This window comes from Phyllostomus hastatus, unplaced genomic scaffold (genome assembly GCF_019186645.2).
Source record: "Phyllostomus hastatus isolate PE091 unplaced genomic scaffold, TTU_PhHast_1.1 phas_scaffold_200, whole genome shotgun sequence".
In the NCBI taxonomy this organism is placed as follows: Eukaryota; Metazoa; Chordata; class Mammalia; order Chiroptera; family Phyllostomidae; genus Phyllostomus; species Phyllostomus hastatus.
The window spans coordinates 6,045,617-6,065,484 of record NW_025334016.1 but is presented as its reverse complement, the minus strand read 5'-3'; the positions used below and the strand labels follow the sequence as shown (position 1 = coordinate 6,065,484).

The window sequence follows — 19,868 nt, the reverse complement described above, 5'->3', positions numbered from 1 at the left end:
CACGCAGCAGTATTTTCACCAATATGTCCCCTAGAGCAGGTGATGTAAAGGAAAGAATAACAAATGGGACTTCATCAAATTAAAAAGTTTCTGCACAGCTAAAGAAAATATCAGCAAAATAGAAAAGAAACCGACTTCCGGCAAGATGGAGGAATAGGTGGACACGCCGTACCTCCACGCACAACCAAGATTAGAACAACAATTTAGAGCCAGAATAACACCCAGAACTGATAGAGGATTTATCTGAATGGAAGTCAGACAGCCAAGAAGTTGAAGTAGACCCGTACATCCAGACTGGTAGGAGGAGCCGAGAAGAGGAGCCGGGCGGGCGCGGGTCGGCAGCACACGGAGGTCGGGGAAAACTTGGCGCGAACTCAGCGCATAAGCCCTCTGGGGCGCGCAAGATCGCAGCGGTGGGCCCTGAGTATGCAAGCAGTGGCTGGTGGACCCAGTGAGGTAGCAACTGTGGACCAGGGCAGAGCTCACAACCCAGGATCCCAGAGCAGGGACTGAGATCCCAGGAGAACGGGACTACCGCCATTGTTCCCTCCCATCTCTGCTCCCGCCCCCGCCCCCGCCCCCACATATAACGTCACAATCTAGCAACTGGGGTGCCCAGCCCCGGGGGACACCTAAGGCTCCGCCCCCCACTATAACAAGAGCGACCAGACAAGAAAAAAAAGGAGAAACAGGGAGAGACATGTCTCCAACAGAAGAACAGATCAGTCCCCCAGGATTCATCCTTTTGAGCGACCAAGAAATAGCCAATCAATCAGATGCACAGTTCAAAACACTGGTGAACAGAAAGCTCACGGAATTGGTTGATTTTGGGCGCAAATTAGATGAAAAGATGCAGGTTACCATAAAAGAGATGAAGGAAGATACACGGAGGAGAGCCAATAATGAAGGGAAGGAAACTGGGTCTCAAAACAATACAGTGGACCAGAAGAAAGATAGAATCAACCAAGCAGGAAAGCATGAAGAAATAAGAATTCAAAAAAATGAGGAGAAGCTTAAGAGCATCTAGGACATCTTTAAACGTTCCAACATCCGAATTATAGGGGTACCAGAAGGGGAGGAACAACAAGTGGAAAAGTTACTTGAACAAATAATAAAGGAGAACTTCCCCAGTCTGGCAAAGGGAACAGTCTTCCAAGAAATCCAAGAAGCTCAGAGAGCCCCAAAGAAGTTGGACCCAAGAAGAAACACACCAAGGCACATCATAATTACATTAGCCAAGGTAAAAATGAAGGAGAGAATCCTAGAAGCAGCAAGAGATAAGGGGACAGTAACCTACAAAGGAGTTCCCATCAGACTGTCAGCTGATTTCTCCAAAGAGACCTTACAGGCAAGAAGGGGCTAGAAAGAAATATTCCAAGTCATGAAAGACAAGGACCTACATCCCAGATTGCTCTATCCAGCAAAGCTCTCATTTAGAATGGAAGGGCAGATAAAGTGCTTCTCAGATAAGGTCAAGTTAAAGGAGTTCATCATCACCAAGCCCTTATTTTATGAAATGCTAAAGGGACTTATCTAAGAAAAGAAGATAAAGAAAAAACATGTGTAGTAAAAGGACAGCAAACTCACAATTATGAACAACCACACCTAAACCAAAAGAAAGTAAGCAAACAACTAGAACAGGAACAGAACCACAGAAATGGAGGTCACATGGAGGGTTAGCAACAGGGGGCTGGGAGGAGGAGAGACGGGGAAAAGGTACAGAGAATAAGTAGCATAGAATGTAGGTTGAAAATAGATAGGGGGAGGGCAAGAATAGTACGGGAAATGTAGAAGCTAGAGAACTCCTAAGTATGACACATGGACATGAACTAAAGGGGGGGGGGAATGTGGGTGGGAGAGGGTGTACAGGGTGGAGGGGAGTGAAGGGGGGAAATGGGACAACTGTAATAGCATAATCAATAAAATATATTAAAAACAAAGAAAAGAAACCAACTGTATGGGAAAATATATTTGCAAATGAAACCTCGGACAAGGGCTTGATCCCCAAAATATATAAAGAACCCACACAACTCCACACCAGGAAGACAATCCAATTAAAAAATGGGCAAAGGACTGAGCAAACTCTTTTCCAAGGAGGATATATAGAGGACCCAGAGGCATATGAAAGAATGCTCAGCATCACTAGCCATCAGAGAGATGCAAATTAAAACCACAATGAGATACCACTTCACACTGGTCAGAATGACCACCATAACCAAATCAACAAACAACAAATTCTGGTGAGATTGTGGGGAAAAGGAACCCTAATACACTGTTGGTGCAAATGCAGACTGGTGTGGCCACTGTGAAAAACAGTATGGGATTTCCTCAGAAAACTAAAAATGGAGCTGCCTTTTGACCTGACAATTCCACTGCTGTGATTATATCCTAAGAATCGTGAAACACCTATTCAAAAGAACCTGTGCTCCCCAATGTTCATAGCACAATTTACAATAGCCAAGTGTTGGAAGCATCCTACATGCCCATCAGTAAATGAGTGGATCAAAAAACTGGTACATTTACACAATGTAGTACTATGCAGTAGAAAGAAAGAAGGAACTCCTACCCTTCATGATAGCATGGATGGATTTGGAGAGCATTATGCTAAATGAATCCAGGCGGTGAAAGACAAATACTATATGATCTCACCTATAAATGGAACCAAATCAACAAAACAAACAAGGGAGTAAAATAGAACCAGAGACATAGAAATAAAAACAAACCGACAGTGACCAGAGGGGAGAGTGAAGGGGGATAATGGGGGAAAGAAGGGGAAGGGTTATCAAGGAACATGTGCAAAGGACCCATGGTCAAAGACAACAAGGGCGGGGTAGGACTTAGTATGGGAGATGGAGGTGGGTAGGACAGAGTAGAGTAATGGGATAATGGGGACAACTGTAATTCAACAGCAATAAAAAAAGAAAAAAAGGATCTGTTTCTTGATTTTGGTGCTGATCACAAATGTTCATTGTGTAAAAAATTTTTACATTTGTACACTTATGATTCATGCAATTACTATTCACACACCTAAACTTCTGTGGGTTGTTTCCAATAAAAGGAATACATAACAAAAAAATGAAGGTCAAAAGTATTGAATGGAAGAGTTTCTGACTGTGATTTATGTCATGTATTTGCCTTCATTCTCTTCAAATGCTAACATTAGAAGGAAACTTTAAAAATCTTCTAACAAAATATTACTAATCATTGCTAACTGTTATAATCAACACCTAAAATCTAAACAGGATTTCAGATTCAAATTCATACTCTTAAAAGTTCTCAGTATTGGGTTTAATTTGAGAATTTCCATTCGGCAGTTAAAAGTGATCTTTTTCTCCACAGATTTTTTTCCTCACTCCTGTGCCACCATCCCCTCCCTGGCCCTGCCCAGGGCAGGCCCTCCCGGTTCTTTGCTAGGCAGCCACACTCTGCCTGCTGACTCTTCCACCTGCCTCTGTTCTATATTATTTTTACTTTTTAACTTGTGAAAATTAGAAAATGTAAACAGCTTCATGAAACGAGAAACACTTGCTGTGTACTGCTGAGTTCAATAGGAAGTATGAATATTAGAAGTAATTAGATAAATAATGCATTTCTTTCTGCAAACTTGATATTATCAAGAAGGGCAGAGGTAGTAGGGCAATATTTTGTTAAACTTTTCATTCAGACAGTTATGGTTGTATTGTTTTCAGTTTTCAAATGGGGAAACAAGCTCATTTAATGTAAATATTTTTTCCTTGATATTGTTTTAAATGTAGGACGCGTTGGAACACCTCATTTTATGGCCCCAGAAGTTGTCAAAAGAGAGCCTTATGGAAAACCCGTAGATGTCTGGGGTTGTGGTGTGATCCTTTTTATCCTGCTAAGTGGTTGTTTGCCTTTTTATGGAACCAAGGAACGGTTGTTTGAAGGCATTATTAAAGGAAAATACAAGGTAATATATTATGAATGTTTTACTTTTTTCATTGTGATGAAATTATTCTGTAAAATGTGTTTTGAAGTAACTATCTGTCTTTGGGTTGCTTATTGGTTGTCACATACCAAGTCACAGAAAAGTTCTTTGCTTACATCATTGATCCACTAGCCTTGGTGGGCAACATAGGCCACAAGTAAATTTCTGAGTCACTATCAGCTAAACAGTCATCTAAGTAGAAGAAAGGGGACTGACTTTAAAACCATTGCCTTGCCCCTCCCTTTTCCTTTCCTCTGTGTTGCAGCTAAAGTCTCTCTGCCCTGTTTGGATCCCAGCTCTGTGTTTAGGCTAGAAAACAGGGACCCTAGTTCTCTTTCATACAGTGTAAAAACCAGAGACCAAATATATGTCCCTCTTTCCCCCATGTGCAAGTCAACTGTTTTAAGAGTCCTGAGCCCTCAGATTCACAAGCCACATCCACTACAAATTGAATTCTTTATCCACAAATAAATATTCTAGCAAAACTGCTCATTTAGGTAGGTTAAAGAAATTGTTCAGTTAGTGCTTTAGGGATTTCAAATAAAATTCTAGTTCAGGGAAAAAATAGGGGATGATCCTTAGAATTCATTGTGATAGAATTTGACCTTTTATTTTACCCTGAGTAAGTTTTTTTTTGATAGACATCAACCCAGATTTAAAAGTATCTGTTAGCATATTTACACAATAGAATTCTACTCAGCCATAAAAAAGAAGAAAATTTTACCCTTTGCAACATATGAATGAACCTAGAAAACATTATGCTAAGTGAAATAAGCCAGTCAGAGAAAGACAAATACCATATGATTTCACTCATATATGGAATCTAATGGACAAACTGAACTAACAAGCAAAACAGAGACAGATTCATAAATGGAGAACGGATGACAGGTAGCAGGGGGAGGATGGGGGTATAGGGATTGAGGGAAAAGGAAAAAGAACTCATGGACAACAGTATGGTGATTGCAGGGGGGGAGGTATAAGGGGGATAGATGGTAATGGAAAAATATAATAAAGATTAAATTTTAAAAAATATAATGAAAGTATCCATTAGCTGTCTGGTAGCCAAACTCATTTATTCAGGCTAATCTGCATAGCTGAAAAATTTGCCATTTACATTCCAGAATAAACAACTAAATACCAGTATCACAACTGCAGTCCGTAATATAATTTGGAGCCATCTTGATGTGACTTATTCATATTTTTCATTGGCTAATATGGATTGGAAACCACATGTACAATTTACAAACTTCTTATTAGTATATTATTACTTTCATTGTTTAAAAAGTAAAAAGTCATTACTGACATTATGAATAGTGATACCAAAAAGACCTAAGGAATTCTTGGAAATCAACAAGCTTAAGGTTGACCTCACTATCCCAGTTCTTAAACTGTTTTGCCACATCCCACCACATATGACTGACAGAATAGGATGCTGTGTATGAGAAGCATGGGGGAGTGTATCTGCATATTAGATCAGGGCTGCTGATGTTGGGGAAGTTCTTTTTCCTCCCATTCTTACTGAAACCTGTACTTGCTACGCAACAGAACTATTTCATTTTCAGCCATGCCTAGCAACATAAACTCAAACACGTGGGTTTATATAACACTAGACTGAAAAACTATGAAGTCCCTAAAATTTTCTTTTCAATTCTTTAGTAATGTTAGGATTTTATATCGCACTTGGAAAAAAAGTAAAGGAAAGAAAAGAAAGGTAAAGTAATTTTAGAGTAACAGCCTTATTCTTTTAAGCCAAAACTGAAGTTTCTGTAGTTAAGACTGGTTTATACTTTTTTTTTTTTGGCCTATAGACCATCAGCTTATGAAGGCATACAGGTTTGTCTTTTATTTGGGTTAAGATATATGCCAAAATTCTGTTGACAGAGAGAGATGTTTTAAGTATAGGTTTTTCTGCTTTTCTTAGAGTCAGTTGACCACTGGGAAATAAACTGCTTGTAAGTAAACATCCCCCTTCAATCCCTGGAAATTGTGAGTGGCTATCAGGAGTGCACACTGTGGCTTTGTGGTTGAACTTTGCCAAGTGAAATCACAGATACTAACATCAAAATAAGCACAAATGGTAATGCATCAGCATAATAATAATACTAGCAACAAGGATAGCTAACTCATACACAGTACTTACTTTGTGCCATGAACTGTTCTAAATACTTATATTTAACTCACTTTATCCTCACAGTGACTTATGACGTAGATACCATGTAATAAAATCTCCCACCTGCCTTTTTGAGTTATAAGTATTTGCTAATAATAGAATTCTTCCTTTGTGTTTGTTCATTTGCTAACTTCCTTGTTTCCAAGGCAATGTACTTCATTCCAACTGCTTCTGGTATTTGACTTTGTCTATATTTAAAGCATTGAATAGTTATTTTTGTTTCTTTGGAAAAAAAACTTGGACTGTTCACACATGTACAAAGGTTAAATTATTTTAAAATTCTCTATTCTTATTATAGTAAGTCAGGTGGATGGTGGCAGCTATATCATAATCTCAGTACCTGAAGGCTTGAAGCTTTAGGTTAATAACTTGTTTATGCTCTTACTTGGCTAACTTCACCTCTTGCTTTTATTCATGGCTTTTCTTACAAAAACTCCAGGTTTTCAGCAGCTCAGTTTGAAGTATAGATTCATCTCTATTCATCAGTGATGAACCTGGTGGATCTTATTTTTTTAAGTATAGCATGCTGTGATTCCATCAGCCCTTAATGTTTATATTTGTTTAATTGAAAATTCAAACAAATAAAAACAGTAGGGATAAACAATATAATGAACCCCTAGCTTCAATACTTAGCAATATACAGCCCATCTTGTTTTATCCATATTCCACATACTACCAGATTTTTTGAAGCAGATCTCAAAAATATCATTTTATCACCTTGGTGGTACTTAACAGAAGAACTATTAACAAAGTCCTAGGTCTCCATGGGTATTTTCAAGAAATTTTTTTATATCTTTTAAATGTAGTATATTTCAATTGTCACAGTTTATAAACTACTACTGGTCTTAAATTATTTTAGTTTAGCTTTTTATCCTCATTTGCTAGCTTACTTGATCTTTTAAAGTGGATGTGAGAGAATACTGTTTAACTGGAATATATGCTAACATTTAATTTCAGTTAACTTTTTTCAATTGTGGTTGACATTCAATATTATTTTATATTAGTTTCAAGTATGCAGCATAGTGGTTAGGTGGTTATATAATTTATACAGTGATTCCCCACCCCCAATAAATCTAGTACCAACCTGGTACCATATATAGTTATTACAATACTATTGACTATATTCCCTACATTGTATTTTACATCCCCATGACCATTTTGTAACTACCAATTCTTTTGTTGTTCAGTTTACAGTTGTCTCTCCCCTGCCCCATCCCCCCACGCACTTCAACTGTCAATCCCCCCCATTTTCCATGCCCATGAGTCCTCTACTTGCCCCTTCCCCTGCCTTCCCCCTTTATTCCCCTTCCCCTCCCTCTGTTCTACCAATTTTTATTTCTTAATTTCTTCACCTTTTTCATCCAGTCCCCCAACCTCCCTCTCATCTGGCAACCCTCAGTTTGTATCTATGAGCCTGTTCAATTAACTTTTTTTTATAAAGGACAGTATCATCTTATATCATTACTACAGGTAACCAGTTGGTATCTACACAGCAGAAGTCTAAGCTGCCTGGCTTTTGTATTCAAATAAGTAACTGTTTTATAGCCTAGTTTAGTTCCCCCCTTATATAGTCAACCTCCCAAATTAACTTCAGCTACTCTTTTGAGCCAAAGGAAGAGAAAATCATAGATTTGGCTCCCCAATACAACAATAAAATAAAATTTAAATTTAAATTTTAAAAAAAGGCATGGGGAAGTATACTCAACCTGTACTCTACTCCAGAAATCTTACCACCACTGTCAGAGGATTTCTCAAACCCTTCCCCAAAGACTAATCATTCAGACTTTAAATAGTACAATAGCTCTAGGATAGTGAGCAGGAAACAAGGTTTCCTAACTCCCCTTTAATCACTCACCTCCTTATTTCAAACTGTCAGTTGATCACAATTTCAGTAGGATGACAATATTTTAACAACCTCATGGTGTTTGTTTTAATGGGCTCCGACAAGCAAAAGTAACTATCGTTTGGAATTCTGCCTGTTAGAAAAAGAAAGTGGAACATCTTCCAATGTTAAGAACTATCCCCTCCCTAACGTGGAGACATTTTTTACTTCCCATCTACAAGTACAAAGCCTCACATTAGCCAGAGTGGAGCGACTAATGCTAACCCTTGACCAAATTGTAATGATTCATATGTACTGGATGCAAGTTGTGATTTCATTTGATTTTAAATTGTTATGGACTTTATTCTCCATCTTTCTCCCTTTGAAGGTTAAAGTCATAGCATTGCTTAAAGCTCCTCGGACCAGGCAGCTCACTGAAGCTCACTGATCAGTCAGCTTCCTGATATTAAAATAGGGAATGAGACCCTCCTCCTCCATCTCTATTCTCCTGACCTACTTGCCTTCCCAACCCCAAACCCAAAGCATTCCTTTGCATTTTTTTTCTGGTTTCTAGTCTCAGATTTGCCCTTTTTCCAGGAGCTTTCAGCATTTTTCCCTCACAAATCCACAGTCTTTCTCAAAAGTCCTGAGTCTTTTAAACAACTCAATTTTTTTATTTCACTTCAATTAGTTTACTTTGTGGCTTAGTTGTCTCTAAAAACAGAACAAAAGTGATTTCACTGAGGACAATATATAAGTGAACTGGCTATTTCATAAGATCTATGGTAATAGCATATTTTTCCCTAAAGACTGAAATTGATATAGAGTGACCAAAATATCTTATTAATAACTTGCTATATCTTTAGAATTACTGCTAATCCCAATTAAAACCAAAATATCAAAAATATTTCTTTAAAATTTTTTTAAAGATTTTATTTATCTATTTTTAGAGAGGGAAGGGAGGGAGATAGAGAGAGAGAAACATCAATGTGCGGTTGCTGGAGGTTATGGCCTGCAACCCAGGCATGTACCCTGGCTGGGATTCGAACCTGCGACACTTTGGTTCGAAGCCCGTGCTCAATCCACTGAGCTACGCCAGCCAGGGCTAAAATTTTTCATTTTTAAAGTTTCTTTTTGTTTTTTTCTAGGTCAAAGTATTCTAGTCCCTTCAAGGTAGAAACTGTAATCATAAACATTCTATTTTTCCATTAATAAAAGTATTATAACATATAACAACAAGAACATATGTAAGGAATACTTACTGATGCAAAATCTCATAATGAGCAACTAAAACAAAAGAATTGTATTTGTCTTCTTCCTTAGAAAACAAGCCTTTAGAATTAGATTTCTATTATTTTCTCTGAGAATTTCATTGACATTGAACCAGTATAGGAATATTAAATAATAGTGAATGTTACTTTTTACTGAAAATAACTGTCATTTTCCTTTCCTCCTCTTCAGATGAATCCAAGGCAGTGGAGCCATATCTCTGAAAGTGCCAAAGACCTAGTGCGTCGCATGCTGATGCTGGATCCAGCTGAAAGGATCACTGTTTATGAAGCACTGAATCACCCTTGGCTTAAGGTACATGAGCTCATAGGTGGCCTCCTAAACTTTGTTTGAATACTTCCAGTGACAGCCATGTACTGCTCTCTAAGGTGACCCGTTCCACCTTATCATTTTTCTGAGCATTTCTCATTACAGTTTTGTTCATCTGGTTTGATGTTTCCTTTCGTCCTCTGTAAAAACATCTGAGTCAAAGGTATACCATTTAACTGGCATTCAGCTATCAGACAGAGGGTACAAAAGCAGATTGAGACAGAATATGTCAGGGAGGAAGGCCTGTTTGTGCTCTGCTAACACATGTTCCAAAGATGTGCAGCATGAATAACTGAAATAATACTGTGGTATCATAAATTCATTATCCTTATTTTGGGTATGACTGCTTTATAGCATTATTTTTATTTGAATAGATACTAAATATGGATTTATTGTCTTCGGGAAAAGGCATTTCAAAAATTCTTCTTATCTTCCATCTTGCCAATAAGTATTAAGGAAAATTACAATTTGGGAATTCAGTGAAACAGTAGTATTTCATGAAGATGTGACACAGTTCAATAATTCCAAGAAATTCTCCTTTACAGTTGGGAACACCAAGGCTCAGAGAGGTTAAGAATCTTGCACCAAATCACAGAAGTTGTCAGTGATGGAACTAGGGTTGGTGTTTTGTTTTGTTTTGTTTTGTTTTACCATTTTAACCATTTTATTTTTTGTATTGTTGTTCAGTTACAGTTGTCTCTATTTTTCACCCCATTGCTCTCACCTGCCCCATTCAACCTCCACTCTCGAAGACAATGCCTACCCCGTTGTCCTTGTCCACGGGTCTTTTCTACATGTTTCTTGATTTGACCCTTCCCCTTCTTTCCCCCATTATCCCCCTCCCTTCTCCTCTCTGGTTACTGTCAGTTTGTTCTTTATTTCCATGTCTTTGGTTCTTTTTTGCTCATTTGTTTGTTTCATTGATTAGGTTCCACTTATAGGTGAGATCATATGGTATTTGTCTTCCACTGCCTGGCTTATTTCACTTAGCATTATACTGTCCAGTTCCATCCATGCTGTCATGAAAGGTAGGAGTTCTTTCTTTCTTTCTGCTGCATAGTATTCCTTTGGGTAAATGCACCACAATTTTTTAGTCCACTCACTTACTAATGGGCACTTAGGCTGTTTCCAGCACTTGACTGTTGTAAATAATACTGCTATGAACATAGGGGTGCATAGGTTCTTTTAAATTAGTGTTTCAGAATTCTTAGGGTATAATCCCAGCAGTGGAGTTGCCGGGTCAAAAGGCAGTTCCATTTTTAGTTTTCTAAGGAAATTCCATACTGTTTCCCACAGTGGCTGCACCAGTCTGCATTCCCACCAACAGTGCACTAGGGTTCCATTTTCTCCACAACCTCACAAGCACTTGTTGTTTGTTGATTTGTTGATGATGGCCATTCTGACTGATATGAACTGGTATCTCACTGTAGTTTTTTTAAGTATATTTTATTCATTATGCTATTACAGTTGTCCCAATTTTTTTCCCCTTTATCCCCTCTCTATCCTGTACCCCCACCCCACCCTCCAGCATAATCCTCCCCCTTAGTTCATGTCCATGAGTTGTACATATAATTTCTTTGGCTTTTGTATTTTCTATACTGTTCTTAACCTCCCCCTGTCTATTTTGTACCTACCAGTTTTGCTTCTTATTCCCTGTACCTTCCCTCCCCCGCCACCATTCTCCCCCTCCCCACTGATAACCTTCCATGTAATCTCTATTTTTCTGATACTGTTCCTGTTCTGGTTATTTGCTTAGTTTTTATTTTTTTTTTAGGTTCAATTGTTGATAGTTGTGAGTTTGTTGTCATTTCACTGTTCATAGTTTTGTTTTTCTATTTCTTAGATAAGTCCCTTTAACATTTCATATAATAAGGGCTTGGTGATGATGAACTCCTTTAACTTGACCTTGTCTGAGAAGCACTTTATCTGCCCTTCCATTCCAAATGATAGCTTTGCTGGATAGAGTAATCTCAGCTGTAGGTCCTTGCCTTTCATGACTTCAAATACTTCTTTCCAGTCCCTTCTTGCCTGCAAAGTTTCTTTTGAGAAATCAACTGATAGTATTATGGGAACTACTTTGTAGATAACTGACTCCTTTCCTTTTCCTGCTTTTAAGATTCTCTCCTTATCTTTAATCTCGTTTAATGTAATTATGATGTGCCTTGGTGTGTACTTCCTTGCATCCAACTTCTTTGGGACTCTCTGAGCTTCCTGGACTTCCTGGAAGTCTATTTCCTTGGTCAGATTAGGGAAGTTCTCCTTCATTATGTTTTCAAATAAGTTTTCAATTTCTTGCTCTTCCTCTTCTCCTCCTGGCACCCCTATGATTTGGATGTTGGAATGTTTAAAGTTGTCCTGGGGATTCCTAAGCCTCTTGCCATTTTTTTTGAATTCTTGTTTCTTCATTCTGTTCTAGTTGGATATTTATTTCTTTCTTTTGTTTCAAATTGTTGATTTGAGTCCTGGTTTCCTTCCCTTTGCTGTTGTTTCTGTGTACATTTTCCTTTATTTCATGTTATCTATCCTTCATTTCTTCCTTCATTTTGTGACCAAACTCAATAATTTCTGTGAGCATCCTGATTACCAGTGTTTTGAACTCTGCATCTGACAGGTTGTCTATCACCTTGTTGCTTAGTTGTTTCCTGGAGTTTTGATCTGTGCTTTCCTTTAGGCCATATTTCTTTGTTTCAGCATATCTGTTATGTCTATTGTAAGGGGAAGAGCCTTAGGGATTCGCCACAACAGGGCAATCCTCTTTGCTGCACTGTGGTGCTGTCTATGGGACAGGGGTCAGAGAGGAAACAATGCAGCTTGCTCACTCTACTCTAGCCCCACTTTCCAATGAACTCTCTTGTGAGACTGGGAGTTTCTTCCACCTTCGTAATCCCCACAAAATTTTTCAGCCAAAGGTTTTGAGTCTTTAGTTTCCTGGTCATCCAGCCCTTGCCTTCTGCATGCAGTCCACCACATTGCCACAGGACCTCTCGCCCGCCTGCCTGCCTCCACCCCTCCTACTGGTCTGGATGAATGTTTCTTTAACTCCTTGATTGTCAGAGTTCCATGTGGTTTGATTTTCTGGCAGTTCTGGTTGTTTATTGTTTTTAAATTGGTTGTTATCCTACTTTTATGCAAGGAAGAGAAGCATTTCTATCTATACCTTCATCTTGGCTGGAACTCTCCTCATTGTGGTTTTACTTTGCATTTCCATGATGGCTAGTGATGTTGAACAGTTTTCATATGTCTCTGGGCCCTTTGTATGTCCTCCTTGGAGAAGTGTCTGTTCAAGTCCTTTGCCCATTTTCTTTCTATTTTTTTTTGTTATTGTTGTTCAAGTACAGTTATTTCCATTTTTCCCCGCTACTCCCCCCAACCCCACCCATCCCCATCTCCCTCCCTCCCTTGATCCTACCTCCCTTTGGATATGTCCATGGGTCCTTTATACATGTTACTTGATGACCCTTCCCCTTTTCTACCTGGTTATCCTTTCCCCCATCCACTCTAGTTTCTGTCAGTTTGTTCTTTATTTTAATGTCTCTGGTTATATTTTGCCACTTGTTTGTTTTATTGATTAGGTTCCGCTTATAGGTGAGATCATATGGTATTTGTCTTTCACTGCCTGGCTTATTTCACTTAGCATAATGCTGTCCAGATCCATCCATGCTGTATTGAAGGGTAGAATCTCCTTCTTTCTTTCTGCACCATAGTATTTCATTGTGTAAATATACCATAATTTTTTGATCCACTCATTTACTGATGGGCACTTAAGTTGCTTCCAACAGTTGGCTATTGTGAATTAGGCTGCTATGAACATTGGGGTGCATAGGTTCTTTTGGAGTGGTGTTTCAGGATTCTTAGGGTATAATCCCAGCAGTGGAGTTGCCGGGTCAAAAGGCAGTTCCATTTTTAGTTTTCTGAGGAAATTCTATACCGTTTTCCCCAGTTGCCACACCAGTCTGCATTCCCACCAACAGTGCACTAGGGTTCCCTTTTTTCCACAGCCTCTCCAGCACTTGTTCCTTGATTTGGTTATGATGGGCATTCTGACTGGCATGAAGTTGTATCTCATTGTGGTTTTAATTTGCATCTCTCTGATGGTTAGTGATGCTGAACATCCTTTCATATGTCTCTGGGCACTTCATATGTCCTCCTTGGAGAAATTTCTATTCAGGTCCTTTGCTCATTTTTTAATTGGTTTGTTTGTCTTCCTGAAGTGGAGTAGTGTGAGTTCGTTATGTATTTTGGAGATCAGACCCTTGTCCAAGATACCATTTGCAAATATATTTTCCCATATGGTTGGTTCTGTTTTCATTTTGCCAATGTTTTCTTTAGCCATGCAGAGGCTTTTTTATTTTATTGAAGCCCCATTTGTTTATTCTTTCTTTATGTCTCTTGCTCTAAGGGACATACCAGTGAAAATATTGCTGTGTGAAATAAGACATTTTCCTGCATATGTGCTCCTCTAGGACTTTTATGGTGTCACGGCTTATATTTAAGTCTTCTATACATCTTGAATTTTTTTGTGTGTGTGGTGTACATTGGTGCTCAAATTTCGTTTTTTTGCACATAGCTGTTCAAGTCTAACAACATGATTTGTTGAAGAGGCTAGTTTTACTCCATTTTTTTGCTGCTACCCCCTTTGCCGAATATGAATTGACCATAGAGACATGGGTTTATTTCTGGGCTCTCTATTCTGTTCCATTTATCTATGTGTCTGTTCTTATGCCAATACCAAACTGTTTTGATTACCATGGCCTTATAATATAGTTTGATGTCAGGTATTGTGATCCCTCCTACCTTGTTCTTTCTCAAAATTGCTGTGGCTATTCAAGGTCATTTATCATTCCGTACAGATATTTGAAATATTTGTTCTATATCTTTCAAATATGTCATTGGTATTTTCATAGGGATTGTGTTGAATGTATCAATTGTTTTGGGTAGTATGGACATTTTAATAATGTTAATTCTTCTAATCCATGAACACAGTATGCACTTCCATTTGTTTGTGTCTTCCTTAATTTCTTTCTTCAGTAGTTTTTTGGATATAGGTCTTTTACCTCCTAGGTAGGTTTATTCCTAGGTACTTTATTTTTCTTGTTGCTATAGCAAATGGGATATTTTTTACTGATTTCTGTTTCTGATATTTCTTTTTGGTGTACAAAAATGCCTCCAATTTCTGAATATTGACTTTGTATCCCACCATTTTGCCAAATTCACTTATTAGGCCAAGTAGTTTTTTGGTGGAGTCTGTAGGGTTTTCTGTGTACACTATCATGTCATCTGCAAACAATGACAGTTTTACTTCCTCCTTTCCAATTTGTATGCCTTTTATTTCCTTTTCTTGTTTGAACTCTGTGCTTCAACTTCCAATACTATGCTGAATAGAAGTGGTGAAAGTAGACACACTTGCCTTGTGCCTGATCTAAGGAAGAAAACTTAGTTTTTGCCCATTGAATATGATATTGGCTATAAGTTTCCCATATATCGCCTCTATTATATTGAGGTATGCTCCATCTACTCCCACTTTGCTGAGTGTCTTTATCAAAAGTGTGTGCTGTACTTTATCAAATGCTTTTTCCATATCTATTGATATGATCATGTGATTTTTCTCTTTCCTTTTGTTAATGTGATGTATTACATTTATTGATTTGTGAATATTGTACCATCCTTGAATCCCTGGGATGAATCCCATTTGACCATGGTGTGTGATCATTTCATTGTATTGCTGGATGCAATTTGCCAATATTTTGTTGAGGATTTTACCATGTATGTTCATCAGCAATATTGGCCTGTAGTTTTCTTTCTTGGTTATGTCATTATCTAGTTTTGGGATTAGGATGATGCTGGCCTCATAAAAAGAGTTTGGGAGTCTTCCCTCTATTTGGATTTTTTGGAAGAGTTTTAGCAGAGTGTGATTTAGCTCTTTCCTAAATATTTTGTGAAATTATCCTGTGAAGCTGTCTGGTCCAGGGTTTTTGTGTGCTGGGAGTTCTTTTTTTTTATTACTGCTTCAATTTCTTTAGCTGTTATCAGTCTATTCAGGCTTTCTGCTTCTTAAAACCAAAATGTAATGAAAATGTATATATTTGTATATAGTGAGAGAAAAATAGACAATCACAACAAAAATATATATGTTGATAAAAAGTAATATGGCCCTAACTGCAGAAAAATCACAGAGATATTAACAACCAATGTGCTAAGATTTATGTAGGTGGAATGGTCATAAGAGGACACAAGGAAAGAACGAAGAGCTTGAGAGATGTCTAGAGGGAAGAGAAGTTATTTTGAGAAGATAGAGGGAGAAGAAATACTAACATTGTGGGATGAAAACCTGGCTAAGACAGGGAAGAAGTAACATTTAAAATGAATTAAGGGAAGGGCAAGGGGAAGGCAAAACGGAATAGGAGAGGGGAATAGTGAAATTAGAGATTTGAAATACAAAGATAGTCACTATCTAGAAATAAGATTGAAGAATTATAACAACCACCACCTTTTCTACTACCTATGACTAAAGATTGATAAAGATGGAGAGAAAATAAGGGTATTTTAAGAACAGGAGAAGGAATGTGAGATGACTAATGACAACCACAAATGATTTTGAGAGGCTGAAGGGGGAGCAATAGTAAGAGTGCAGAATAGAAACAAGTCATTGCAAGAGAGAAAATAGAATTTAAAACAAATATGCGAAGGAGGAAGAAGGAGGTAGTGTGGAGTAAGAGAAGGGAAGAGCAATATAAGAAATTTGAAATAAACTAGATTACAAAACCTAGTGCCATGTTATGCCCAAACTTGAAGGATATGAAATGAATGTTAAAATAGCTTTGCAGGAGAGAACAGAGCATTTTGTTGTGCCTGGCTCTATTTTCTCTGCCCTGCTGAGTTTAGTAAATTGGGGCCCGAGGAGCTGTGTTGTTTGTTTATTCTGTTTTAGTTGGATATCTCTTTCTTTCTTTTGTTTCAAATCATTGATTTGAGTCCTGCCTTCCTTCCCATCACTCTTGGTTCCCTGTACATTTTCCTCTATTTCACTTTGCATAGCCTCCCTTTTCTTCCTCTATTTTGCGACCATACTCAACCATTTCTGTGAGCATCCTGGTTACCAGTGTTTGGAACTCTGCATCTGATAGCTTGGCTATCTCTTCATTGCTTAGTTCTATTTTTGGAGCTTTGATCTGTTCTTTTATTTGGGCCATATTTTTTTGTCTGGCACACCTGTTCCATATTAAGGGACAGAGCCTTAGGCATTCACCAGGGCAGGGCAACCCATGTAGCTGCACTGTGGTACTGTATGTGGGGGAGGGGTCTGAGAGGGAACAGTGTCTCTTGCTAGGCTCTTGGCTGGATTTCAGTCACTTCCCCTACTACCTACAAGCAAATTGGGCCCTTCTGGTGCTTATTTCTGGGTGGGTGGGCTTGTGTACATTCTAGGACGTGGTGGGTCTCTCCAATGAACTCTCCTGTGAGGCTTGGAGTTTCTTCCACTGCCACAACCCCCACAGATTTTTTCAGTCAGAGATTTTGAGGCTTTATTTTCCCACATTGGAACCCTGGGTTCCATGGTCTGTCTCACTTCCCAGTTGTTCCTCCCAGTTTATCCTCACATAATTGCAGGACCACCCCATCTGCCAGCCACCACCTGGCCCAGTCCACCAGCCACCACCTTGCTGTGAGTCCTCTCCACCCCAGCTGCCCGTCTCCACCCCTCCTAGGGGTCTGGATGAATGTTTCTTCTTTAACTTCTTGGTTGTCAAACTTCCATACAGTTCAATTTTTTGGCAGTTCTGTTATTTTTTGTTTTTCAACTTGTTGTTGTCCTTCTTTTGGTTGTGCATGGAGGCAACATGTATCTACCTACACCTCCATTTTGGCCAGAAGTCCCTAAGCATAATTTTATAAACAAACATATTTTTTACTATGTCCTTATCACTCTCTCCATGTCACTTTCGTGAATGGTGAGCAGAAAAGGTGTTCACTAGAAAAAGAGTTCACAGTCTGTCATGTACTAAACTTCCCAGTCTATTAGAGAGAGGCATAGTCAGGCTCTGAAGTCGATTTTCAAATTCTACTAATATAACAAAGATAGGTAACCTCAAAGAATCACACGTGGGAAGCACCATACAAGAGTACAGAAGTACAGGCTCAGGAAGACTAATGAGGAGTGTGAGAGATCACTGTAGGCTGGAGCTTCAAGTGGTCATGGGACGGAAGGGGGTCATATGCTGCAGGTGGGAAGTACATGGGAGCACAGGAAAAGCCCTACAAAGTATTCAGAGAATATAGGGATAGGGGCAAGGAGCAATCTGGTATAATACAGTAGTCCCCCCTTATCCTAGGGGGATTCGTTCCAATACCTCCAATGGATGCCTGAAACCATGGATAGTACCAAACCCTAGACATACAAGGTTTTTCTTTCTATAATTACATACGTACCTATGATAAAGTTTAATTTATAAATTAGGCACAATAAGAGATTAACAATAATAACTAATAATAAAATAGAACAGTCAATCTGATAACTAAGATGGCTACTAAGTGACTGACAGGCAGGAAGCATATATAGCATGGATAAGCTGGACAAAGGAATGATTCATATCCAGGGTAGGATACAGTGGAACAGCATGAGATTTCATCATCCTCTAATGAACAATGCACAAGTTAACACTTATGAATTAATTGTTTATTTCTGGAAATTTCCATTTAATATTTTCAGTTGATTACAGATAAGTGAAACCACGGATGAAGGGGGTCACTACTATACAAATGTCAGCTATTTAAAGGATTGTAGCAGTAGTATACTGGAAATTTTGTTTTGATGGAAGACTATATAGTCTAGAATGCCAAATTAAGTACTTTGGATATTAGAGTGTAGAGAGTAAAAAGCTGCTGCTAGCTTTTGAGTACAAGCAGCATGCTCATATAATTCCTTTGAACACTGTGTGCAGGTGGATTGCCTGTCAAGAATCAGACAGCAGTAGAAGCATAGAGATCCAATAGACATTATGGCTGTCCAGTCAGGACATGACGGGGCCTAGACCAGGAAGTAAAACTGGGAGTGGGAAAGCAATACTCAAGCACAGAAATTTTAAGGGAAATTGATGAGGCTCAGTGAGTAATTGGAGTTATATAGAATTAGGAAGCCCATAGTACAATCAAACATGTAGAGTGGAAGTAATGTATTTTAAACTTTTTTATTTTGAAATAATTTTATACTCACATAGAAGTGGCAAAAATAGTATAAAATCCCATGTGTTCTTCACCATTTTTCCCCCAATGATAACATCTTGTACAACCATAACACAATTATCAAAAGTAGGAAATTGACATTGGAGCACTACTAACTAAACCACAGACCTTATTTGAATTTCACCAGTTTTTATATAGATTCCTCTGTGTATGTGTGTGTTTCTATGACATTTTTCACATGTATAGAATTATAAAACCATCACCATAATCAAGATATAGAACTGTCCTGTCACCCTTCATGCTGTTCCTTAATAATCATATCTTCCTCCCAGCCCTAACCCCTGGTAGCTACTGATCTACTGTCCATCACTGTAATTTTTGTCCTTTCTAATTAGTATATATGAACAGTATTATATAATATGTAATTGTTTAAGAAATGCTTGTGTGTGTTTCTCCTTTGTTCTTACACTACTACCTCACTCACAACACTTCTGATACCACATGTGTGTGGGTTTTTTTCCACACCAAGCAATTCTCTTGACACTAGCAGGGTGTCCTGCATTTCAGTTAAATTCTGACACTACCTGGAGTTAATGCAGACTCCACAGGTTAAGAGCTCAGTCCCACCAAGGCTGCTTCTCACTTCAGTTGCCATTTGCAAGTAGTGGGTCCCCATGTAACCCACAACTTTTATCCCACTTAGCTGCAAATTGGAGATTTTCATGACCCCCCTATCTTTGGATTTGATTACTTGCTAGACAGCTCACAGAACTCAGAGATACACTTTGTGTTAATTAAACATCACCACACATTACACAAATCAAATTTATAATCCATAACCAGCAACCACAATCTGTTAAAAGATTCCATTGCTTGTTCTAAAATAGTAATTTTATCCTTCTCTCTGCTACATAATTATTTGATAAATTTTTATGTCTTCTGTTTTAGTGAACCTGCTTTGGCTCAGTGCAGGGGAAGAAGGTTAAGTCCCTGAAGATAATGAAAAATTATTTCCAAGATGTTTATTAGGACATAGAATATAGCAGAGATGAAACTTGTAGTCATTTTAGGAATGAGTGTTGTATGTGTACTAAAGAAAAATATAATTTTGCTCTCCAGTGGAATTCTAGTTACTTTTAGTCATTAAT

At 38.3% G+C, this 19,868-nt stretch overlaps 1 protein-coding gene across 11 annotated transcripts in view; it reads left to right on the top strand.

Annotated features, from left to right (window-relative positions):
- CASK (calcium/calmodulin dependent serine protein kinase) overlaps window positions 1–19,868 on the top strand; it is a 422,712-nt gene that overhangs the window by 264,957 nt on the left and 137,887 nt on the right. For all 11 annotated transcript variants that reach the window (XM_045860500.1, XM_045860508.1, XM_045860504.1 and 8 more), the window contains exons 7-8: window positions 3,756–3,931; window positions 9,403–9,525. In XM_045860500.1, the coding sequence (XP_045716456.1) occupies window positions 3,756–3,931; window positions 9,403–9,525 (299 nt within the window). The remainder of the gene's footprint in view (window positions 1–3,755; window positions 3,932–9,402; window positions 9,526–19,868) is intronic.